The following is a 24,092-nucleotide window of genomic DNA, read 5'->3' as shown; positions in this document are numbered from 1 at the left end:
ACACTCCGGATATTTCACAGCTGGTCTAGGTCACGACCACCCTGAACAGGCTCAAGGGACTGTGCCAGTCCTGGCTGCAGATTAGGGGAGCATCTGGAGACAGAGTTCTAGGCTGGAGTCCAAGCTCCAACACGGGCTAGCCCAGGCCCTTGGGCAGGTTACTTCATCTCCCTCGGCCTCCTTCTCATTCGTTAAATGAAGATAATAATACCTACTTTGCAGGAACTCCTGTGATGATAAAATGAGGTAATTAACGTATGTTATATGCCTCACACAGCGCTGGGCACAAAAACCGATTGTCATAAACACTCGTTCTTTAGGAAAACACTGGTCAAGTGTGGTTTCCCTAGCAACATGTATGTTAATCAGAGAAAATCTCCATTCCGAATCCTGCACACACAGTGCAGGAAACTATAGCTTAATTTAGAGCAAATTTTCAAGAATAGGTCAGACACATTTTGGAAGGTAATTTAGAGGGTCTTCTTTAGCATCTTGATTCCTTTTTTTAAAAAGGAATCGAGGTGAAGTTGACAAAATATTTTGTTGGTTTCGGGTGTACAACCTAGTGATTTGATATTTGTATACACTGCAAAATGACAGAGGGTCTTTCTATGGCATAGCCATGGAAATTTAGTGTGTGCAGTGAAATGATGGGTATTTTTACTTATTAGACTTCATACCCAGGACTGCTACGACCCACCCAATTTCACCTTTCCACAAAAGTGCTGAGTTTCCTCTCAGTGTACATGAATACTTAAGAGTTCTGAAAACAACTTTCTTCTCTTGATTCTTTCTTTTCTTTTTGGACATTTATGTTGCCTCTACATTTTAGATACTGAAGTAGCTTTATGATAGATATACTCATGGAGGTTTTGTTTATGGTAAATATAACCTATAATCCCAGGGTTATAACTACTAGGTCAGGGTGTGTGACTGCGTGGCCTTTGCCACGTAACACAGATCTTCCCCTCAACAGTGGCTGTTTAGCTAAAGCTTTGGGCCCTCCCAAATGCCTAGGAATCTTCATTACAGAAATCATCTATGTTTGGCTTGCTTTGATTTCACTGGGTTGTGGGGAGGGCAAGGAAGACAGCTGGGAGGAGACGGGCCATCTCCAGTTTGCCCAAAAAGATGTCTACTTTCTAAGGGGCACAAAGAATTTAAGAGCAGACCTGAGTTACTAGGGTGGAATCCTGTAATCCACTTTTTTTTTTTTTTTTTTTGATGCTGACTACTCTTGGCCAGTTGTGAGGCCTTAGAAAGTGACTGGCCCTCTCTGAGACTCGGTTTCCTTGTCTCTGAAATAAAGATAATGACTCTGTCAACCTCACTGGTCTGTTCTGAGAATGCAGTGAGAAAGTGTGCCACACAGCTGGGTGTAGTGCTGCGCGCTCAGTCGTGCCCAACTCCTTGCAACCCTGTGGCCTGCAGCCCGCCAGGCTCCTCTGTCCACGAGATTTTCTAGGCAAATATTCTTGAGCCGGTTGCCATTTCCTACTCCAGGGGATCTTCCCAACCCAGGGGCTGAATCTCCTGCGTCTCCTGCACTGCAGGCTGCTTCTTTACCCACTGAGCCATGAAGGAAGCCTGGGCGCAGGGCCAGACCCATGGCACATGCTCGTGGACATGAGCTGATTCAAAGATCAGCCAAAAATGCTCCACCCACAAACCTGTGCAGCAAGGGCAGAGCCCTACCCCAGTTTCTCATTTTTCGTTTCCTGGTCTTAGATGTACATAAACTCACACTTGACCCAAACGTTTCCCGTATCTAGGTTTGATGCTTAATCTTACTTACTGGTTTTCTTTTTGAAAGTGTGTTTTGGGGGGAGGTGGGTGGGTATACAAAGCAGCTTTGTAGCCAGAAAAGGAGGCTTAGGGAAAGAATGGGGAAGGATTCTGGGACTATTTTTTTTTCACTTATAGATTAGATAGCCTCTGAATCCACAGTTGGTTGTACGCTCCCCCCTCCACCCATCTACACCCTTAAACTGCAGACAGGAATCCTGCCTCCTGCCTACTCTCAGCCCTTCTCTCATCACAAGTGGATGACTGGAAACCACCGTCTGTATTTCACTGATAGCTTTACGGATGGCGTAGCAGACAGACCCAAAGTTGCTGGGCTCCTCTGGAGTCCTAACAATTTGGGAAAGCTAGGAGCTCTGAAAGCCAGATGTGGAAGAAAAATGAACAGGTCTGGTTCCTGACTCTACAGAGCATGAGATGGCCTTTGAGGGAGGAAGGAAATATTTTTAGTAGAGAAATGGCTGGCCAGTTTCGGTGCCTCTGAGTTAGCTGATTCAAGACAATGTCCCCAGCACTGGCACTCACCCGGTGTCCTTGGGTTAAAAGAGCTCGCCTCTCAGAGATTTGGTTTTGAATTGGGTAAAAATAAAGATCAAGCAGTAAAGAATCCACCTTTTAATGTGGGAGACCTAGTTTCGATCCCTGGATTGGGAAGATCCCCTGGAGGAGGGCATGGCAACCCACTCCAGTATTCTTGCCTGGAGAATCCCCATGGGCAGAGGAGCCTGGTGGGCTACAGTCCACAGGGTCACAAAGAGTTGGACACGACAGAGTGACTAAGCACAGCATAGCACAAAGGTAATTACAGCTGCTGTCTACTTTGAAGGGGGGCTTCCCACGTGGCGCTAGTGGTAAAGAACCTGCCTGCCAGTGCAAGGGACATAAGGAACATGGGTTCAATCCCTGGATTGGGAAGATTCCTTGGAGGAGGCCATGGCAACCCACTTCAGTATTCCTGTCTGGAGAATCCCATGGACAGAAGAGCCTGGTGGGTTACAGTCCACAGGATCACAAAGAGTCGGACTGAAGTGACTGAGCATGCAAGCATATACGCACACACACACACACGCGCGTGCACGCACGACTTTGAAGGCTTGTGTGCAGGATGAGAAAAGTCAGGGTTTCTCAAGTGCCAGACCCTGACATCTGACGAGTGTTTCTCATTAAATCATCCATGCTAACTAATCATCATTAGTTAACATGGAGATTCTCAGGCCCCATGTCCAGCAATGCGGCTTCTAAAGGTCTAGGGAAGAACCCTGTAATCCAGTTTTTCGCTTTGTTTTTTTTTAATTCTGGTGTTTTTTTTTTTTTTTTTTTGCCACGTTGCACCGATGTGGGATCTTAGTTCCCCATGGAGGGATTGAACCTGTGCCCCCTGTGTTGAAAGTGCAGCATCTCAACCACTGGACCACCAGGGAAGTCCTTGTAATCCACATGTTTAATAAGTTCCCAGTGGGCACCTGCAGGTGGGCCACCTCACCTGAGCTAGTGCTTTACATTCTAGCATTTTCAATGTATGTTTCCTAAGGAACATCCATTGTTAAACCATGAGAGTCCAGAATAGCTACTGGGAGCCCCAAGATTACCCCCAAGGGCAAACGGGTCCCAGAAGACCTTCAGTTCAGTTCGGTGCACACCTAAGCAAACAATTGTTCTTAGTCAACATATGACATTAAGGGTTATTTTCTTCTTGGTGATTACAGACTTCTGACTGGTGAACAGAAGCCCAGGTCAAGGAAATGAAGAAACAGGGAGAAGGCTGACATGTTTCATGATGAGCTCTGGAGAATCCAGCCCTGCACCAGGAGATGGTATTCATCTATTCTCCTAGAAAGGGTAATAAGAGTAAGAGCAGGTAACCTCGATCAAGCATGAATGGGCCAGGCAGTAGTCTGAGCATTAACTTGTTTAATCCTGACAACACCCTGTGAGGTAGGGTCTAGTATTTTGTCCATTTTCCAGATGGGGAAACTGAGGCCCAAGGACCTTCAGTCACTTGCCAAAGGACACAAAGCTAAATAAGTGTCAGGGCTGGGATTGATTCTAAGCCACCCGTCACCTAAGACCATGCTCTTAAGCATTACCCACAGTGCTCTCCTAGAGTGTTCAACTGCCTATAATGAATTTTAATTCAGTTTCTTCATTAGGCAGCTTTGAGGCTCGAGTTCTGCTTCTTGTCAGGTGTAACTGTGGAACCCTGATGGAGACTGTATTCATTTTATTTGCGTACTTTATCTGTACGCATATCATTTGGAAGCTTCCTACGTAACTCTCCAGGACCCTCTATTCCTCTTGTTTCTCTGCCTTCAAAGACAAAAACAAACAAACAAAACCAAGTGCAGAGTTTCCACCAAGGCTTCTCTCTTTTATGTCCTAAAACCACTTGCATCTCCGGTTCCATTGAGAGTCGACTGTGATACTAATAGGGTCGATGTGACACGTCCCTGGTTTCTTCCTAAAACAACATCTATCTTAGCTGCCGCTGGCAAGACTAACCCCAATGATACTATTTTTTAATTCAAATTTTTATTGAGACAGTTTTAGATTCACACAGTTTGTAAGAAATAATACAGAGATCCTCGCACTGCTTACCCAGTTTCCCCAATGATAATATCTTAATAAAACCACAGTATAATATATTGACTATCATGTTGACACTGACACAATCCACAGATCTTATTCAGATAGTCCAACCTTGTTGTTGTTTCTCAGTCACTAAGTCAGGTCTGACTCTTTGCAACCCCATGGGCTGCAGCATACCAGGCTCCTCTGTCCACTATCTCCTGGAATTTACTCCAACTCATGTCCATTGAGTCAGTGATGCTATCTAACCATCTCATCCTCTGCCTCCCCCTTCTCCTTTTGCCATCAAGCCCTCCCAGCCATCAGGGTATTCTCGGATAAGTCAGCTCTTTGCATCAGGTGGCCAAAGTCCTGCAGCTTCAGCTTCAGCTTCAGCAACAGTTCTCCAATGAATACTCAGTGTTGATTTCCTTTAGGGCTGACTGGCACAGACTGGTGTGTGTGTATGTTAGTTCTATGCCATTTATCACAAACATAGTTTCCTCTGTCTATCCCCAAAAGTTGTTACAGAACAGTTTCATCAAGAGTCCCTCCTGTAGGCCCACCTCTTTTTCACCCGACAACCAGTAATCTGTTCTCCGTTTGTAAATTTTGTCACTTCAAAGTGTTATATAAATGGAATCATATAGTATGAAGTTGTTGGAAATCAGCTTTTATTCACTCAGCATAAGGCGCCTTGACATGCATCCAAGCTGTTGCAAGTATTGATAGTTCACGCCTTTTCATTGCTGAGTAGTATTCAATGGTGTGAGTGGACCAGACTTTGTTAAACTGTTAATTTGTTGAAGGACAGCTGGGTCATTTCCAGTACTGGGTTATTATCAGTGATGCTGCTACGAAGAGTCATGGACAGCACTAAGTCTCTCACCATTTAGTATGATGTTAGCTTTAGTTTCTTCAGTAGATGCTTTTTATCAAGATCAGATAATTTCCCTCTTTTCAAACTTGCTGAGAAATAACTAGTTTTCTAAAAACCTGTAAATTATAAATTACAGCACACCCCTGACTAAGGGTAACAATTTCACAGAACACGTGTGCTTTGTGCCTAGTCGCTCAGTCGTGTCCAACTCTTTGCGGCCACAGGGACCGTAGCCTGCCAGGCTCCTCTGTCCACGGGGATTCTCCAGGCAAGAATACTGGAGTGGGTTGCCATGCCCTCCTCCAGGAGATCTTGCCAATCCAGGACTGAACCCAGGTCTCCCGCATTGCAGGTGGATTCTTCACCATCTGAGCGACCTGGGAGGCCCATGAACACTGGAGTGGGTAGCCTATCCCTTCTCCAAGGGATCTTCCTGGCCCAGGAATTGAAATGGGGTCTCCTTCATTGCAGGCGGATTCTTTACCAACTGAACTACCAGCGAAGCCCAAAACAGCAAGTCAACAGAATGTGTAGGGAGGTCGTTTTCTAGTGAAGCCAGATCCACAGGTATGATCAACAAGTGGAACCTTTCATTTTCCAAAGAATGAAATCACTTTTTACAGCCCGAGACTCAGCTCATGCCCATAATTGTAGTTATTTTGACACATATCTTCTTTGCCTTCCAGACAAGCATGTGTAGCATCTTTAGGGGTTTAAAGCATCTTTAAAACCCCACACAGAAAAACTAAATCATACTGGTTTACATACATTGTATTCTCAGTAAGTAGCAATACCAAACACTTGTATAGTGTTTCACGACTCATCTGACCTTGACAGTGACTCTGGGAAAACAGGTCTAATGTGTTTTGCATCTAAGAGCTGAGGCTGAAAGCTAAGTGATTTTCTAGGGCCATTTGATTTTTAGAAAAAGAGCCAGGATTGTCTAAGCCCAAGTCCACATTGGCTCTGGTGGGCAAAGAGACCTAGACTCACAGATCCCCAAAGGTCTTTTCCAAGTCTAAGGCACTAAGAACCTATGATAATGGGAAGCTGGCTGACTCAGGGAGCCAGGACCCTTCAGGGGGCAGTATCATCATTCTCACCATAATTGCCCTCCCTGGCACCTAGGTAGAGTTCCCCTACTACTGCTGATGCTGCTCTCACAACTACAAGTCATTTGGCTTTATCTCATGGGATAAATCTCCTAGGATTCCATTCATATTAATTTCTGACCTTGTATTTTTCCAGTTCTAGCACATGCTTTGGAGAAGGCAATGGCACCCCACTCCAGTACTCTTGCTTGGAAAATCCCATGGACAGAGGAGCCTGGTAGGCTGTAGTCCATGGGGTCGCTAAGAGTTGGGCACGACTGAGCAACTTCACTTTCACTTTTCACTTTCATGCACTGGAGGAGGACATGGCAACCCACTCCAGTATTCTTGCCTGGAGAATCCCAGGGACAGAGGAGCCTAGTGGGCTGCTGTCTATGGGGTCGCACAGAGTCGGACACAACTGAAGTGACTTAGCAGCAATAGCAGCAGCAGCACATGCTTGCCCTGGATTCAATAAACATTGCCAAGTGTTTCTTGCATTTTGTTTTAGCAACATTATTTTTGGAGGTCTCTTCTTTTCACCATTCCCAAGTTGCCCTTTTTTCCCTGCCCTTTGTATTCTTCAGATGGATGCCCCCAGTGTTCAAGGGCTGCTGCATGCCTCTCACAATCACTGTACGATCCTGGGTACAGACTCTTTGTAAACTTATTTTATGAGAACTCATTCACCACAGGCTGTGCCAGGGCTTCATAAAGAAATGGAGATATTCAAAAGATATTGATATCTTCAGGGAGTTTATATTCTTATACCCTTATATTCTTTATATGCTTGTTGACCAGTACTTGGCTTACAAAATAGCAAGCAGAAGAACGAAGGTGAAAAGCCACTCTAAAATCTTATAAGCTAAAGGCTTATGTTGACAGTCCTTTAAGGTCCCCAACCTTTTTATCAGCAGCGACCAGATTCACAGAAGACAATTTTTCCTTGGACTTCGTGGGGTGGGGGTGGGGTTGGGGGGGATGGTTTCGGGATGATTCAAATGCATTACATTTATTGTGCACTTTATTTCTATTATGATTACATCAGTTCCACCTCAGGTCATCAGGCATTAGCGGAGGTGGGAACCCCTGTGATGGATACTGGAATCTGCTCAAGAGTTGTAATGTCAAAGTCTGAGGTCAGTTCAGCTTTCTGTTACCTGTCACGTGCTCCTGTTCATGAAGGAAGGAGACTTGGCTGCTACGGCATCTTACCTACGAGTTATCCCCTCCCCAGCCCCCGCCTCTTACATGACTTCATTGTGGCATACACGCAGAGAGGAGTGAGCAGGAGGCAGAAGGTAGGCCAGGATTATTGTTTGCTTCCATTCGCACCCTGTCGGGTTAGAAGTGGACTCTGAAAGAACCAGTTGGGCCATTTGGAATGTGATGATGGGTATATACCCAGATAGATTCAGAAGAAACTCATTACCTGAGGTTATCTTTATCTTGTCAGCTCTGGCTAGTACCCGTGTCATGCCCATTGGCAGGAATTCTGAATTAGGATGGGGGAAAAGAATCTCAGAAGCCAAAATGCCATCCTGTACTCTTTTTAGACTTTAAAAAACACCTCTCCTGTTCTGATCATCTCTCCCACCGTTCTTCCATGGCACCAGATATGTTTGGGGATAAGTTAGTTAATAGGCACACATGTAGCAGAAAGAACACTTCTGTGGCTTCTCTGTGGCAGCATTGTACATATTAGCAAAGTGTTGGAAATAACTTATAGATCCACCCGTAGGAGACTGGTTAAATAAATAATGGGGCACTGGTATAAGAACATGACATGGACATTAAAATCATGCTGTAGAAAAACAGATAATTACACTGAGAAATGTTTTTAGTGGAAAACATTGGTGAAAAAACTTGTTAACATTTGTGCAACCCAAACATTGCACAACCAAGTAAAACCCAAATCTTGTGAAAATAAATAAATAAATAAATGTGTGCTTGTGTATCAGGGGGAAGAATTTGTACTAACAGGCATCAGAGTTCCTCTTAGGGGAGAAATGATCTTTTTTTAGAATACCCTCATCAACTGTGATTTTATTTTTTTAAAGAAATTACCTCTGCCCATTATGTCTTCAAAGAGAGCAGGGGGAGACCCTGGGAGGATAGACGCAGTGAAGGCTGCTGAAGGGTTTCCTGAGCAGAAAGCACTGACCCTTCGAGAAGTGCCCATCTGGAGAGACCCAGGATCATAAGAGGACCCGAGGCATCATGGCAGAGGAGTGCCTGTAAGCTGGGATTAAAGGGAGGCTCCAAGAAACAGGGCTTCCCAGGTGGCACTAGTGGTAAAGAACCCACCTGCAATGCAGGAGACGTAAGAGACGTGGGTTTGATCCCTGGGTCGGGAAGGTCCCCTGGAGGAGGGCATGGCAACCCACTCCAGTATTCTTGCCTGGAGAATCCCATGGACAGAGGAGCCTGGCAGGCTACAGTCCATGGGTCACAAAGAGTCAGATGTGGCTGAAGCAACTTAGCACGCATGCCAAGAAACACCTGCGAGGGCTTTTATTCCCAGGACCCCTGATCAAGCCCAGGGGCTTTCCTCATCTGACAGTGGAAGGCAGCTCAGTAAGCTGGCTCCAGCACAGGGCACCAGAGGACACACAAAGCGGGCACGAGGCTGCTGGCTTAGCACCCTCTCTCCCTCTCCCAGGGGCCTCGACTTCCTCCACAGCCTCCTCTCCCCAGCCCGTCAGTCCCGCTTTCTTGCTTGCGAAGCTCCCCAGGGAACCCAGCAGATCACAGCACGAATCTTCTCTTCCTGGAACATCCTTGCTCTCTGCTCTCAGACTCTGAACTGGTCTGACTTGTGAGAGAGTCCGAGGTTCTTTCTCTGCTAGTTCAGTTCAAAGAATGGGTCAGAGCATCCTGGGGCGGAGGATGGAAAGGGGTGGAGAACAGACACCGTCTGTCTGAGGCTTATTTGCCCGCACAATCTCAGGCCAGAGACATGTCTGCCTAGAACCCAGCAGTTTCTAAATGTTACAAGTCAATGGCTTGACTTATACCCTGAGAAAATGGAAGCAGGCACAAACCTTAGGGGTCCCATGGCCCTTGGTCCTGCAGGAGATCAGCTGCCTTTCAGAGGAAGCCTGGTGGATTATTGTTCACCCAGCCTCGTGGGCCCAGGTAGGCAACACCCACACCAAAGGCTCTCGGCTCACACCTTGCTCACCTGCTCTGCCCTGCAGACACTTAAGAGCTGAGACTTGCCCTGATCCCTCTTTTGCTCACTTGCTTCCCATATTCGCCCAGTCTCCTTTGCTGAGTCCTTTGTCCTCCCCTCTTGCACACTTGCCTGCCACAGCACTTACTGGAGTAGGAGTTAGATTTACACATGAAAGAGAAAGTGAAGTCGCTCAGTCGTGTCAGACTCTTTGCAACCCTATGGGCTGTAGCCTACCGGCTCCTTCGTCCATGGGATTTTCCAGGCAAGAATACTGGAGTGGGTTGCCATTTCCTTCTCCAGGAGGTCTTCCCAACCCAGGGATTGAACCCAGGTTTCCCGCATTGTAGGCAGACGCTTTACCGCCTGAGCCACCAGAGAAGCTAGATTTACATATAGCCATCACCTATGAAGCATCAGTTACGTGCTAGGCACTGTAGTGGGCATGCATGCATGTATCCTTTAATTTCAATCATCACAGTCCGATCTGGTGCATATTATTGCTCCCATGCTATAATGGAAACAGAAGCTTGTTAAGATTGGGACTGTACCAAGGTTAATGGAGGAGTAGATGGGAAGTCAGGGGTCAAAGCCAGACCCTCTTATGCTAAGTAAAGTTCCTTTCCATTAGGCCTCCTTGCCCTTAGGTTTTCTGGGGTCTAAGTCTGTGCCTGCCTGTTTCTCTGTGCTTCTCTGCTTCCTCTCTTCACCCCCCTACCCCATTTTCACTGGCACACACAGGGACACAGCCTTTCTCTCCCTGGAGGTGTCAGAGGCACAAGTTCCAATGACCAGTTGGCATCTGCAATCTGAGGTTCGGGTCCATTTGAGAAAGGAGCTAAGTTCTGACTCTGCACAAGCAATAGGTCCAGAATCACATCCTGGTCCAGATGTGCTCAGGCCCTGGCCGAGACTCCTCAGGGCTCTCCAGTCTTAAGCCAAGGGTAGCAGCTCTCTGAGATGCTACAGCGTAGCAACTGTTCCCTGAAACGCTTGGCCCCACCACTGCCAGCTCATTTCTTAAAAGCCTTTTACGGGCTCCAACAGAACTTCCTGGTCTAATGTAGCTAGTTTTGCCAGATTTCCTAGGGTGAATGATGGCCTGCTAAGAATCAAAGTCTGATTTTTGGAATAATCTGAGAAGATCTAGCAGCAATAGGTAATATCTGGTGCCATCACTTTAGATTCCAGCGCCCAGGTAATATTTTAAAGAGGCTTCCAACCCCACTCTCGTTCCTCTCGGAGACCCTCTGTCTGACTCTCACTCTGCAAGACTGTGGGTTCCTTTATTTTGGTTTACCTTCATATTTGCAAGGTTACCTTGGAAATCTTGGTTGAGATCTCTCATGCCTATTTGTCAGCACCTATCAGTAAACTAGAACAAAAGGGAGCTTGTTTCCTGTTTCCTTTCTAAATCTGCTTGCTTCCAGAAGAGAGAGAGGCTAGAGGAGGGTGGGGGTGGGGTGGGGACACTAGACAGTTTTCAAAATCCTAGACGGCTCAACACTTCCGAAAGGGGACTTGGAGGGCATCTGACCCAACACCTTGCTGTTTACATATGAGGAAACTGAGGCTCGGAGTGATGTGACCTTTCCAAAATCACAGTGCAAGTGAGCAGCAGAGTCTAGATGAGAACCCTGCTCCCACAACCCCGTGCCATGTTCTGTGGAGAACACAGTGGGTTTGAGATTTAACAGCCATGGCAAGCATCCAATAAGGATCTGATGAGCCAGTGAGCTTCCTTCCGGGTGCTGTTTCTGAGCTACTGGCGGGGCAGGATTTCCTAGACTCAGGGGCCGAAAAGAATCTTGGTCATGGACCACCGATACGGTCCCTTCCTCTACACCAGAGGCACATCACAACTGCTCAGGACCAGTCTGTATCACAAGCTCTGACTCAACTTTCTTCCCTATCTCACCAGCAGATTCACACCATCACTCATGTGCTACCATCCCCCTGCTGTGGGGGTACCATGCTGCCAGGACCTAGCCCTGGGTGTGCTTTGGGGTGATGGGCACTGCAGAAAGGATAAGTCATAAGATGGGATAATAAGAGAAAGTTTGGGGCTTGGGATAATTTTGCTTGACATCTTATGTGTCACATTCTGACATGATTAGACAAGACTCAGGTAATATCCAGAACAGCATTAAAAATTACGTGAATAAGGTGGGCTTTTTTTAGGGGGAAAATAAAAGAAGCAAAACTATGCATAATCTTTCCACACAGATAATCCTGTCATCGTTTTTCGTTAAAAATAAAAATAATAATGCATATACTTAGAAAAGTCATACACTATAGAAAGATTTAGAAGAAAAAGTTAAAAAAGGAACACAGAGGAACCTTAAATGCATATGACTAAGTGAAAGAAATTAGACTGCAAAGGCTACACACTGTACGATTCCAACTATAGGACATTCTGGAAAAAGCAAACGATGGAGCCAGTAAAAAGGTCAGTGGCTGCCAGGGGCTGGGGTGGGCTAAGACATGACGAGGAAGCACACAGAGGATGTTAAGGGCAGGGAAAGCACTCTGTATGGCACCGCAGTGACAGGGACATGTCATCATACACTTGTCTAAGTCCACAGAATGTACAACAGGAGAGAGAACCTCGAAGTAAACCATGGACTTTTGGTGATCGTTCTGGGTCAATACAGATTCACCATCTGTAAGAAACATACCACTCCAGGGCAGGCTAGGCATATATGGGAGCAGGCAGTATACGAGAAATCTCCGTTCTTTACCTTCAGTTTTGCTATAAATTTTTAGGGTTAGTCGCGCAGTCATGTGCGACTCTTTGCAACCCCATGGATTGCAGCCTGTCAGGCTCCTCTGTCCGTGGGATTCTCCAGGCAAGAATACTGGAGTGGGTTGCCATTCCCTTCTCCAGGTCTATAAACCTTTAATTGCTCTAAAAACAATGAAGTCGTAATCATCAAAAAGAAAAGGAAAAATGTCCAGTTCTGTATTCAAACGAACAGCTTCACTTGCATAATTTCAGATAATCTTCTTGAAAGCAAATACTGTACTAGTGTATATGCTGATGCTCGTTTATACTTTTTAAACACTGTTCTGCATTCTGCCTTTTTTCAAAAAAGATTTTTATTTATTTATTTTTGGCTGAGCTGGGTCTTTGCTGCTGCATACAGGCTTTCGCTGGTTGTGGTGCGTGGGCTTCTCTTTGCAGTGGCTTCTCCGGCGACAGAGCACAGGCCCTAGGCGTGCAGGCTTCAACAGCTGCAGCAGGTGGGCTCAGCAGTTCTGTGTCTGGGCTCAGCAGTTGCAGCTCGTGGGCTCTGGGGCACTGGCTCCGTAGCTGTGGTCCATGGGCTTAGTTGCTCTGTGGGATGTGGAATCATCTCGGGCCAGGGATCAAACCCGTGTCCCCTGCATTGGGAGATGGATTCCTAACCACTAGACCACCAGGGAAACCCCTGCCTTTTCACATAATGATAGATTTTGGAGACTGGTTCCTATCCATCCACACAGATCTCTCCCATTCTGGGTAATGGCCACCCAGTTCAGAAAGAATGGAGAATTATTCTTTGCAGAGCGGGAAAGGACCTCCGAGATTCTGGACTCCAACCCTCGGATGTCAGAAAACTTGAGGCAAGATCCTTTGATTCCAGGCAGCTGACCAATAAGAGACAGAACTTGCTGTCTGTATCACTCCATCAAGTCACACTTCTGCTGTGTTCTCGATGGGGACATCTGAAGACAAGTGGGGGAACTTGGCCTGCAAAGAATGTCCGTCACATTCTTCTCATCAGAAACACTTTTGCTTTATTAGCAAGTGCTTTTCTTTTTGTGGATGACCTGCATTTGGGGAATCATTTGAGTGTGTGTGTTTGAAACCAAATGGGATAGATACTGAATGTAGAAACCATGCCTCAAGAGACTTTTCCTAGTATCTACTAGGGATACTTGGAGAAGGCAATGGCACCCCACTCCAGTACTCTTGCCTGGAAAATCCCATGGACGGAGGAGCCTGGTAGGCTACAGACCATGGGGTCGAGAAGAGTCGGACATGACTGAGTGACTTCACTTTCACTTTTCCCTTTCATGCATTGGAGAAGGAAATGGCAGCCCACTCCAGTGCTCTTGCCTGGAGAATCCCAGGGACAGGGAGCCTGGTGGGCCGCCGTCTATGGGGTCGCACAGAGTCGGACACGACTGAAGCGACTTAGCAGCAGCAGCAGCAACTAGGGATCCTATTCAAGGATCCCTTTGAAAATTGTTAGAATTAGTGGGAATTTCCTTCACTGGGCAGTTCCCACTCCTTATTTCTTTTTATTTTATGTCTATCTGTTATTTACTTGGCTGCACCAGGTCTTCACTGTGGCATGTGGGATCCAGTTCCCTGACCAGGGATCAAGCCCGGGTCCCCCGGCATTGGGAGCATGGAGTCTTAGACACTGGACCACCATGGTATTCCCCCCACTTCTTTTTTTAAAAAATAATTTTATTTATTTATTTTTGACGGTACGGGGGTCTTCATTCCTGTGTGGGCTTTTCTCTAGTTGCAGAGAGCAGGGGATACTCTCCATTTGTGTTGCACAGGTTTCTCACTGTGGTGGAGGCTTCTCTTGGTGCAGAGCATGGGTTCTAGAGCACGTGGGCTTCAGTAGTTGTGGCACATGGGCTCATTCACTGTGGCTCCCAGGCTCTCGAACACAGGCTCAACAGCTGTGGTGCCTGGGCCCAGTTGCTCCACCGCACGTGGGACTGTCCCAGACCAGGGGTCGAACCCGTGTCTCCCGTATTAGCAGGTGAGCTCTCCACCACTGAGCCACCAGGGAAGCCCCCCACTTCTTTTTTCTATTCTTTTGTCTTTCTCCTAAACACCCCCATTGACTTCAAAGGCTAACTTATACTTCAATACTTTATAGTTTATAAAGTACATTCATACATTATCTTCTTGCTTCTCATCCTTACCCTGTGAGTTAAGCTGGCATGATTATACCCATTTAGCAAGTGAGGAAACTCAAGACTAGAGGTCTTGTGACCAGATTAAGTTCACGTATGTAGTGAATGTGCCACCAGCTGTCACATGAGTCTCCTTCAGTTCCCGTCCCACTATACACAGAGCCAACTGGACTGCTTACTGCTGGGTTTGGGGGAGGGGTTGTTTTCGTTTCTTGGGACACGAGGTTTTGGCTCCCAAAGTTAGAACTTATCAGTCAGTCACAAAAACACAAACTTAAAAATAAATACTACTTTAGAGGATGTTAGGAGAGCAAGTGTTCCATGCCACACAGAATAATATTGTGTCCAATCTCATTTAGCACTTAAACCGGAACATATTTTTAAATGATGGGATCATTACTCTCATGACATTAAAACTGACCGGGTCTGCAATAATGCACTTGGACAAGTCCAGATGTTCCTCTTCTAGTGGGTCATTTTCCTTATTGTATCCACAAAACTGATCACTGAAAAAGTAATGGCTGAAATGAATTCCTACTCTTAACAGATCCACTTAAATTTCTCAAGACCTCTTAACTAGAATTTACACACTCTGGATAGAGGGGCATAATACGGTTCATTAGAAATTGTGACTCATCAGATTCTTATTCCTCTCTGTCCATATAAATTCAAGTCTCCTTCCTAGTGACATAGAACCTGGTGCAGAGTACAGGACACTTTCCCCTTAACCACCCAGGATGGTCATGAAATGGGAATCCTAAACATACAAAGCACATCACAGTAAAAAAAAAAAAAAGTAGTGACTTTTTTTTCATTAAAATAAAAAAAGGAATAACTTAACAGAAGACAAAACTGGAGGATGGGCAAGCGAGTTGCCCTAAAAATGTCAAGGGTTTCCCCTGTTACACTGATGAGATGTATTCTGTGTTGCTTCAAAAGGTAGATAGACTACGAATGGATCGATAGAAATTTCAAGGAGGCAAATTTTTGTACCTAAGAAAGAAACTTCTAAAGATGGAGGGTGTGGGGTGAGTGTTTAAAATCATAGGCTTTCAAATTAGGGACCTGGCAGATGAGAAATTCCAGTTTGCCATATACAACTATGTGACCATGGGCAAGGGACTTAACTCTTCTGAGCTTGGATTTTCTGTCTCACAAGTTACATAGGTATATATGTAAGTTCAGTGACCTTGTCTGTGTACCCAGCTCTCAAGCCCAGGGTCTAGCGCCTATTAGTTGCTCAATTAATATTAATTAATATTAAGGATTGAATTTCTTGGATCCTTAATATGAGACAAATGCTGGGATGAGCATTTTCATTCCTTTCAAACACATTCATGGAAAATCTACTGGATGCCAGAAACTGGGCCCGTCACGGTAGTCTTTACTGCCATCGTTGTGACTGTCATTATCATTGTAGCTGTTGTGTTGTGGTGGTGGTTGCTAAATAAGTCACTTTAGGTAGTGGTGAGTATCCCTATTTTTGGAAGTGTCTAAGCTCATGTTGATGACAAGGTGGTGATGTTGACAAGGAAATTCACACACCACAGTAAGGGTCATATCCAAATCTGAAATCATAATTCTGATTTTACATAACACTCAAGCTAGCTAGTTAGCACTTCCTTAGCACTTTCATTTTTTACACATGGACACACTGTGGAAGGGAAACCTTTGCTCCACAGTCTTCCTCTGTGTAATGTTGTCTGTAATTTGAGTGCTGTTTTAAACTCCTTTTGGCTGAACAAGAAGAGAAGGTCCACTTGGATACATTTCTTCTTCTTTTTTTTTTTTTCACTTGGATACATTTCAACCCAAGACTTTTCTGATTCAAGTCAACTCTCCTTGGCACTACACATTACATCTGCTTCCTTTTTTTTTTAAATTGAAGTATAGTTGATTTACAAATGTTATGTTAGTTTCAGGTATATGACAAAGTGATTCAGATATATATATATATATATATTATAATTTTTCAGTATAGTTTATTATAAAATTTGGGAACTGTTGGTTTTGAGTCCTACCAGACATGGCATCATTTCGTTGCTGATATGAAAATGTGTATGTATGCATAAAAGGAAGATAATGAGCTTTACCCTAATAATAATTTCAAGGCAATATGAAATCCATGAGGAAGACTGTATGTGCCTGCTAAGTGGCATCAGTCATGTCCTACTCTTTGCGACCATACAGACTGTAGTCTGCCAGAGCTTCTCTGTCCATGGGATTCTCCAGGCAAGAATACTGGAGTGAGTTGTCATGCCCTCCTCCAGGGGATCCTCCCAACACAGGGGTCAAACCCACGTCTCTTTCATCTCCTGCATTGGCAGGCATACTTTTTACCACTAGCACCACATGGGAAGCCCATAAACACTTTTAATCATATGTAGTATTATCTTTGGCCTTTTTTTTTTTAAAGTACCTTCCCCACTGACACACATATCTCATACCGCATGGCTTGCAGAATCTTACTTTCCCAACCAGGGATGGAACGTTGGTCCTTGGCAGTGAGAACACCACATACTAAGCACTGGACAGCCAGGGAATTCCCTTAGCTTTGGCTTTTTTAATATCTGGTACATTGTCCATGCTAGAGCTGTGGCTGCTGCTATGTGATTGGGAATGGACCGCAGTATCATCTTAGTGACAATCTGGTCCCAGCATGGACATCTGATTTCCCAAAGCCAAATATCTGGAAATTAGGAAATTGCTGGTTGGTTGGGTGAAACACTGTGTTTTCATCCTAGTTGTATGCAGGAGGTACAACCTGGTGATGAAAGAAAACAGCTGGCAGGAGAGAATGTTTCATCTCACAGGTCACTCCCAACCTGTGAAGCTCTGGGAACAGTTTCTGGCTGCTCTACATCTTGGCCCTCCTGTCCACCCTGCAGCAAGTCCCTGTGACTTGGATGGGGCACTCCCCTGCATTTTGGCTATAGGGACTCTTACTTCCAGATGTCCTAGAGAGTCGCTGGCTATGAGCCATCCAACTCACTACTTAGTTTCATAGGGAAACTAAGGAACTTCAGAATCCACTTCAGAAACTCAGCCTGAAGTCTACATTTGGCATATTCTTTTCTTGAAAGCATTCTACAAGTTTAAATTCTCATATTCTTTCTTGGAAGATGATCTTCAAAGTCATGTTTACAGGCTTAAGATTTATTGGTCAAGGGGCTGCCCGAGGACCAGCCTTGGGTCAACAATGGCTTGGCGGGTCAAGCTCTCCCATCCAGATGGCAAGATCTTGGCTGAGCATCTTAACATGAAACCTCTCTCTTCTTTCCCCTTCCTTTGCCAGTTCTTATCCCAACAACTCATCTTCTGGTTACCAGGTTACTGCTTGTCTCTAGCTCTTGACCTCTTCTTTTAACAACTGATTCTTGCATTCTTAATTTATCCATCTTCATGCTCAGTCCTTTGGTTCCCACACCGATTTCTGTCAGGTACCTTTTGTCTTAGAATCTGCCTCAGAGTCTGTATCTAGTTTTGTCCACCTTAGATGCATGTGCTCAATCATCTACTGGTGTCCCATTGTGGGGTGGCTTCAAGGGTACAGTCACACAGGACCCATGTTCAGAAGTTCCTTGTATTTAATGCTCTGCTGTTGACTTCTTGAAATTCTTATTTTATCTTTGAAACTATGTTTTGGAAGGCTTCCCTGGTGTCTCAGAGGGTAAAGTGTCTGCCTGCAATGCCAGAGACCTGGGTTTGATTCCCGGGTCGGGAAGATCCCCCGGAGAAGGAAATGGCAATTCACACCGGTACTCTTGCCTGGAAAATCCCGTGGACGGAGAAGCCTGGTGGGCTACAGTCCACGGGGTTGCAAAGACTGACACCTTCACTTTCTTTCTTTCTTTTGTAAGTGAAGCCCAATGGGATAATGGAGCATGAACATGATCAGAAGAGAGGCACAAATACTCTTTGCAACCCCATGTAGTACCTAGCATTCACAGTGCCCCATAAGCATACAGTGGTTCCACGATAAAGGGGAGTTCAGCAAACATAAGGTAAGGGTGCTTGGTCTATAACCAAGTAAGCACCTACACTGACAGCCCAAAGAGGCCAGGCTTTCCATTCAACCCAGAAATTGCTTCAAATGCAGAAAGGAAGCAACAGTGTTCTACGAAACACAAATAACCTAAAACCCCAGCACATCCTTTCTTGCTCAAGTTACTTCCCTGTGCTAGCCAACCACTTAGGCTGAAAATGATGACAGAGAAGGAAAGATTTGGGTGGGAGTAAGGAATAGCTCCCTTTCCTTTCCTTACTCATCAGAAAGGCAAGATTGGTAAAGAGGGCACAAAAAAAGTATGCATATAAAAAGTGAAATAAAAGCAGTTGAGTTCATTTTGTCAGCATTTTCACAGTTCCAGCAGGAATAAAGTACATATGCACGTACCAACTGCAAAATGTGAACTGTGGAACTTAGGTGATTTCACATCCCAGTTAAGTGCTCTTGTATTTCCACTTAAAACTGGCACTGCACACTATAAAGATGAATGGCTAATTCACGCCAATCCTTTAAAATTATCATTTTCTAATAATGACATTAAATAGCAGATAAAAACACCATGTCGAGAGAGATCATGAAAGGGGAAAAGCTTTATTTTTTAAGACCTTTAAGGACAATTTTCTTCTGCTTTTTGAAGAAGGAGCCCACATTTTCATTTTCCATTGGGCCCCACAAATTATGTAGCTGGCTCTGGTTCTATGGCTTGAAGATAAAACAAGTACTGATAAAACTGACTCTCATCCAGGCCTTTTTCAGGTGTGACTTATTTAGGCCGTGTCATTCCCCTCTCCTGGGACTTTTAATTCAATAGAAATTACCTGTCCTTTGGTAAAACAAATAAAACCCCTCCCAAACATAGCTCTAAATGGATAGGAAGATGGATATAAAATAATGTGGTAGGGACTTATACAAAGCCACAGGGTGTGCCAGGAATAGGGGCCTAAGCTGACTCTCATCTAGCCTTCAGATTCAATGCCATGGCCTGCCAGCACTCATCTCCACTGTGGGCATCTGAGTCTTGAACATCATTTGAAAATACCCACAAAGTCATGCATTACAACCTTTTGATCACATCCCAGCTGGGGCCCTCACAATCCCACAGGAACAGATGTAAAGCAAAAGGCTCTGTCCTTCAAGAGGTTTTGCACAGACCATTCCAAGGCCCCAGGGGAGCCCTGTGTCTTGTTCGAGGTCAATGGGAGTCGATCAGTTGGCCAGTATATGCCTCTTTTGTAGCCTTGGTAAGAATTATATGTCTACATCTCCCCTGGCAGGTCAGAATATCTTTTCTAATCATTGTATCAAAATCATTAGAAATTCTGAAGGAAGAAGATGCTGCCTATCTTTTCCCTTGAATTTCTTAGAGAATAAGACATGCACAATCAAATCGAGAAGACTTGCACCACTGGCCAGATCCCTACTAATCAGAAAGAAACTCTAAGCCAGAACAGACCACAACCATAGGCACCTTGCAAATTGCCTGCATACCCTTCAAATGGTCACTTCAAGTCATCTAAATGGATTTTTCGGTGAATATCTCTTAGCAGATTCTAACTGCCCACTTGCTGTTCTCTTGGGGCCTTCCATGCAGAGTACAAGGACCACCTGAACCTAGATTTCCTCCAGAAGCCTCACAACAGTTTTTGTTTGGTGCTGAGATGCCCTTAGCAACATGGCCTAATCCTCCAGGTATTTCTGAGCTAGTCCATGTTGCTTCTAAACCCCAAAGCTCTTCCTCTATGCACAGCTGTGTAGAAGGACAGATTCTTGAGAGGACCTACATCTTCAGACTGTTCCTACCTGGAGCCCACTGGGTTGCTCAGCCAGCACTGCAGCCCGGATGGAAGGGCCAGTTGCCTTTTTGCCAGAACAAACTTGCAGTTGCTATCTCTTCCCTTCAATCAGGCACAGGGGGAAAGATTATCTTACAGGCCACACTGCATTGCTCTGGTCTTAACAACAATAATAGGGACCATATTTCTTCCTCTTTCCATCAAATGATCATTGTAAACACGTATTTAAAATTTTTAGGTTGCCCTTGAAAATAATCTTCACAAAAAGACTTCAGTGAAGTGTAAAAAATGCTCTGATAGATACAATGGCGACTGGGCGTAAAAACAGGACGCAGGAGCTCCTTCACTTTGTAAACAGTTTACATTTAAGTAAAGAAAAAGATAGAGGAAGGAAATATATCACAATGGATTTCTTTAGGTTGCTGTGACCATAGGTAATTTTGCATTTTCTAAAAGAAAATACATTCGATAGGCATGCATTACTTTTGCAATCCATAAATTATGAATATTAATAAGTGGTGAGCACTGGAACAAGCAGCAGAAGGGGAAATCTGCCGTTGCTACTTTCCATTCTCTCACCACTAAAGTTTTCCAGGAGTGTGTGTGGGGGGGGTGGGCGTGGAAGTGGAGGAACTGTCCAGATCTTAGCCCCACCCACTGGGCTGGCCTGACCAAGGAAGACACAGCTTCAGTTTCACCATGGAAATGTAACCACTTTGGGGTAGAAGGTAGGCTGTGCTAGCCATAGGCTGGCAGCCAATAGCATGGGGTGAGGGGCAACCCTAGAATGCCCATGGAAAATACTAAATAGAAGACTCTACTGCCAGTCTGAAATCACTACATTAGTGATTTCTCCACCCATGGCCACTCTGCCCTTTACATTCATCAGGCAGTAGTGAACATGCCAGAGACTTGCAGGAAAGGAAGGGAATCACGATGTGCCTTGTGATTGACTGAAATACACCTATGCCATATTACTACTACTTTACCTGCTGCAGTTACCAGTAGGACTGCCATCAGCAGCACCATCCCCACCGTCGCTACTACTACTATTATTATTAATCCTTTACGTGTGTAAACTACTTAACGAATTACAAAGTGCCTGGCTCTAAGATGACCCTGGATATGGCCTTATGGAAGCAGAGATAGGCAGGCACTAGAGACATCCAAGGGAACAGAGCGGACTGGCACTTAGAAACAGAGCACAATTATCCACATATATTTTTCATACCCCAACTGTCTGGCCTCCAGACAAATCCATCTCCAGCCACACCCATTCTCCTCACCTAACTCTGCGCCAAGTGTCCAGAGCTAAAGAGTTTGGGCAACTTCAAGGTTTAGGGACCAGGAGTGAGGGCCTTTAATTTGATTAGAGGAGGTGGGTCATTCCCAAATCCCACCAGATGAGGTGGGAGAAGACCAAAGACTGCTTTTCAAATATAAGGCCTCTGCCAACCTCTTCCACCTTCTCTCAGGAAGGCCCTGGAATGACCCAGACTCCTCCGTTTTTAGAGACTTTAAAATTTCCTGTTAATTTTTAAAAATGCCCGACTTTGACCTTAATCTCCAAAGTGTACTTGGGAATTTCTTATCCCAATAAAAGGACTCCCTTTTCCTCAAAGCCTAGCAGTCAGCTGGTGTGAGAACCAGTGCTACACGGAGTGGGAGGCGGGGTGGGGGGTCGAGAATGTAGCACAGCTCAAGCCCAACCTTGAACTAGTTTCCCTTTGAGATTGCTCTCTTCACCTGGCAACCGAGGCCCCAGCAGAGCTCGGAGAGAAGAAAGTGCATTTTGGAATCCATTTTGCTTGAGATGCTGAAAGCATCGTAGCAAACTGCCCTTTGCCACTGGGGCCAAAGGGACTCGGGCGAGGACTTGACTCTGAGATGCGGTCAGCTGGGGGGAAGGTGAGGGCCAGCTCTGGTGTCAACGATCCCGGAGGCCAGCAGCCACCGGGCATGAGGTGGGTGCGGGTGGCCCACCCCGGGTGCCGCTTCCCGCATTTGGACCCGGGTCCACTGGTGAGCAGTAGTAGCAGCAGTCGCCGCCAGGCCGGCTGGGTCCCCATCTGTCCTTCCCGCTATTTATAGGCGAAATTTACGAGGATGTGGGGGAGGAATGCGGGATGACCACGAGTTTCAAAAGGTTTAATCCTAAAAGTCACACTTTTTCCAAAGCGTCCCCCCCTCTTGGGCTTTCCTTCCCGGAGCAGCACGGTCCCCGCGAGGGAGAGCGGGGCGCGGCGCGGTGACCGGAGGACCGAGGCCAGAGAATAGGGACCAGCTCCGGGCTGGAGCCGGGGAGGGCAGAGGAAGGAGGGGCCGGGAGCGCGGCGCGGCGCGGTGCAGCTCACCTGCCAGGCTGTTGTAGCAGTCGATCTCGATGGCTTCCACCGTCTTGCTCTGCTCCTCCGAGAGGCGACCGGGGTTGGGGGCCCCGGCCGGGGAGGCCCCGCGCGAGTCCCGTTCCCGTTCCCCGGCGGCCGGCAGCAGCCCCTTCAGCTCCAGCAACGCCCGGTGGTATTTGCCGATGGCTTCGCGGAATTTCTTATCCTTGTAGCACTGCGCCCCTTGGCTCTTGAACTCGTGCGCGCGCCGGATGAACTCGGCGGGCTCGGCCGCCGCCCCAGCCTGGCCCCGCGCCGGGGTCCCTCCGCCGCCGCCGCCGCCGCCGCCACCGCCGCCGCCCGGGACGCACAGCGGCGGCTGGGGCCGCTGCGCCTCGCCGGCCGCGGGCGGACTCGGGTTCCCCTTGGCTCCGGCCGCCAAGCCCTTCCTCTCCATTCGGCCGCCGCCCGGCGCCGCCGCGCCCTCCCGGGTTTAAACGCGGCGGGCGCCGGCCCCGCGCCTGGAGAGCTCGGCCGCGGCCGTGACACCCCGCGGCGGTCCGTCGTCCCGCACTCCCATTCTCCTCGCCAGCTGCGGGAGGCTGCTCTCTCCTCCTCCTCCTCGGATTGCCTTCCCCTCCTTCCCTCCGCCCTCCCTCCCCCACTCCCGCGCCGCCCGCCCTCCGCCTCGCCCTCCTCCCCTCCCGCAACCTGCGGTCGGCGGCGACCTGGCCCCGGCGCGCTCCGGGGCTAGCGGTGCCGGGGGTCGGGGGCCCGAGGGGCTTGGCGGGGACTGTCGCTGACCCGGAAGAAGCTTGGCTCGCCTGAAGGAGGGGAGGATTAGTGACAAAGACGAGCCCTTTCTTTCCCATTCAATCCAGCCCTCGGAGGCGCGCCTAGTCTGAAAGAGACGCATGGGGGAGGGTGTGTGTGTGTGTCTGTGTGTGTCTGTGTGTGTGTGTGTGTGTGTAGGGATGTATTGTGAGTGAATATGTGTGTGTGTGTATGTGTAGGGATGTATTGTAGGTGAATGTGTGTGTGTGTAGGGATGTATTGTGAGTGAATGTGTGTGTGTGTAGGGATGTATTGTGAGTGAATGTGTGTGTGTGTAGGGATGTATTGTGAGTGAGTGTGTGTGTGTGCGTGTGTAGGGATGTACTGTGAGTGTGTGTATGGGGGATATATTGTGTGTGTCAGTGTGTAGGGATGTATTGTCAGTGTGTGTGTGTGTGTAGGGGTGTATTGTGAGTGTGTGTGTGGGGGATGTATTGTGAGTGTGTGCGTGTGTAGGGATGTATTGTCAGTGTGTGTGTGTGGGTATGTGTGTAGGGATGTATTATGAGTGTGTGTGCATGTGTAGGGATGTATTGTGTGTGTGTGCATGTGTAGGGATGTATTGTGAGTGTGTGTGTGTGTGTAGGGATGTATTGTCAGTGTGTGTGTGTGTGTATATGTGTGTGTAGGGATGTATCATGAGTGTGTGTGTGCATGTGTAGGGATGTATTGTGAGTGTGTGTGTAGGGATG

At 46.7% G+C, this 24,092-nt stretch overlaps 1 protein-coding gene across 1 annotated transcript in view; it reads right to left on the bottom strand.

Moving 5' to 3' along the window:
* Window positions 1-23,206, bottom strand: part of TTC9 (tetratricopeptide repeat domain 9) — a 36,202-nt gene extending 12,996 nt beyond the window's left edge. The window contains exon 1 of the mRNA XM_027552299.1: window positions 22,594-23,206. Coding sequence (XP_027408100.1) covers window positions 22,594-23,023 — 430 coding nt within the window. The 5' untranslated portion in view covers window positions 23,024-23,206. The remainder of the gene's footprint in view (window positions 1-22,593) is intronic.
* Window positions 23,207-24,092: the final 886 nt, after the last annotated feature.

The sequence above is a fragment of the Bos indicus x Bos taurus genome, chromosome 10 (assembly GCF_003369695.1).
Source record: "Bos indicus x Bos taurus breed Angus x Brahman F1 hybrid chromosome 10, Bos_hybrid_MaternalHap_v2.0, whole genome shotgun sequence".
In the NCBI taxonomy this organism is placed as follows: Eukaryota; Metazoa; Chordata; class Mammalia; order Artiodactyla; family Bovidae; genus Bos; species Bos indicus x Bos taurus.
This window is presented reverse-complemented; position numbering and strand designations above follow the sequence as displayed.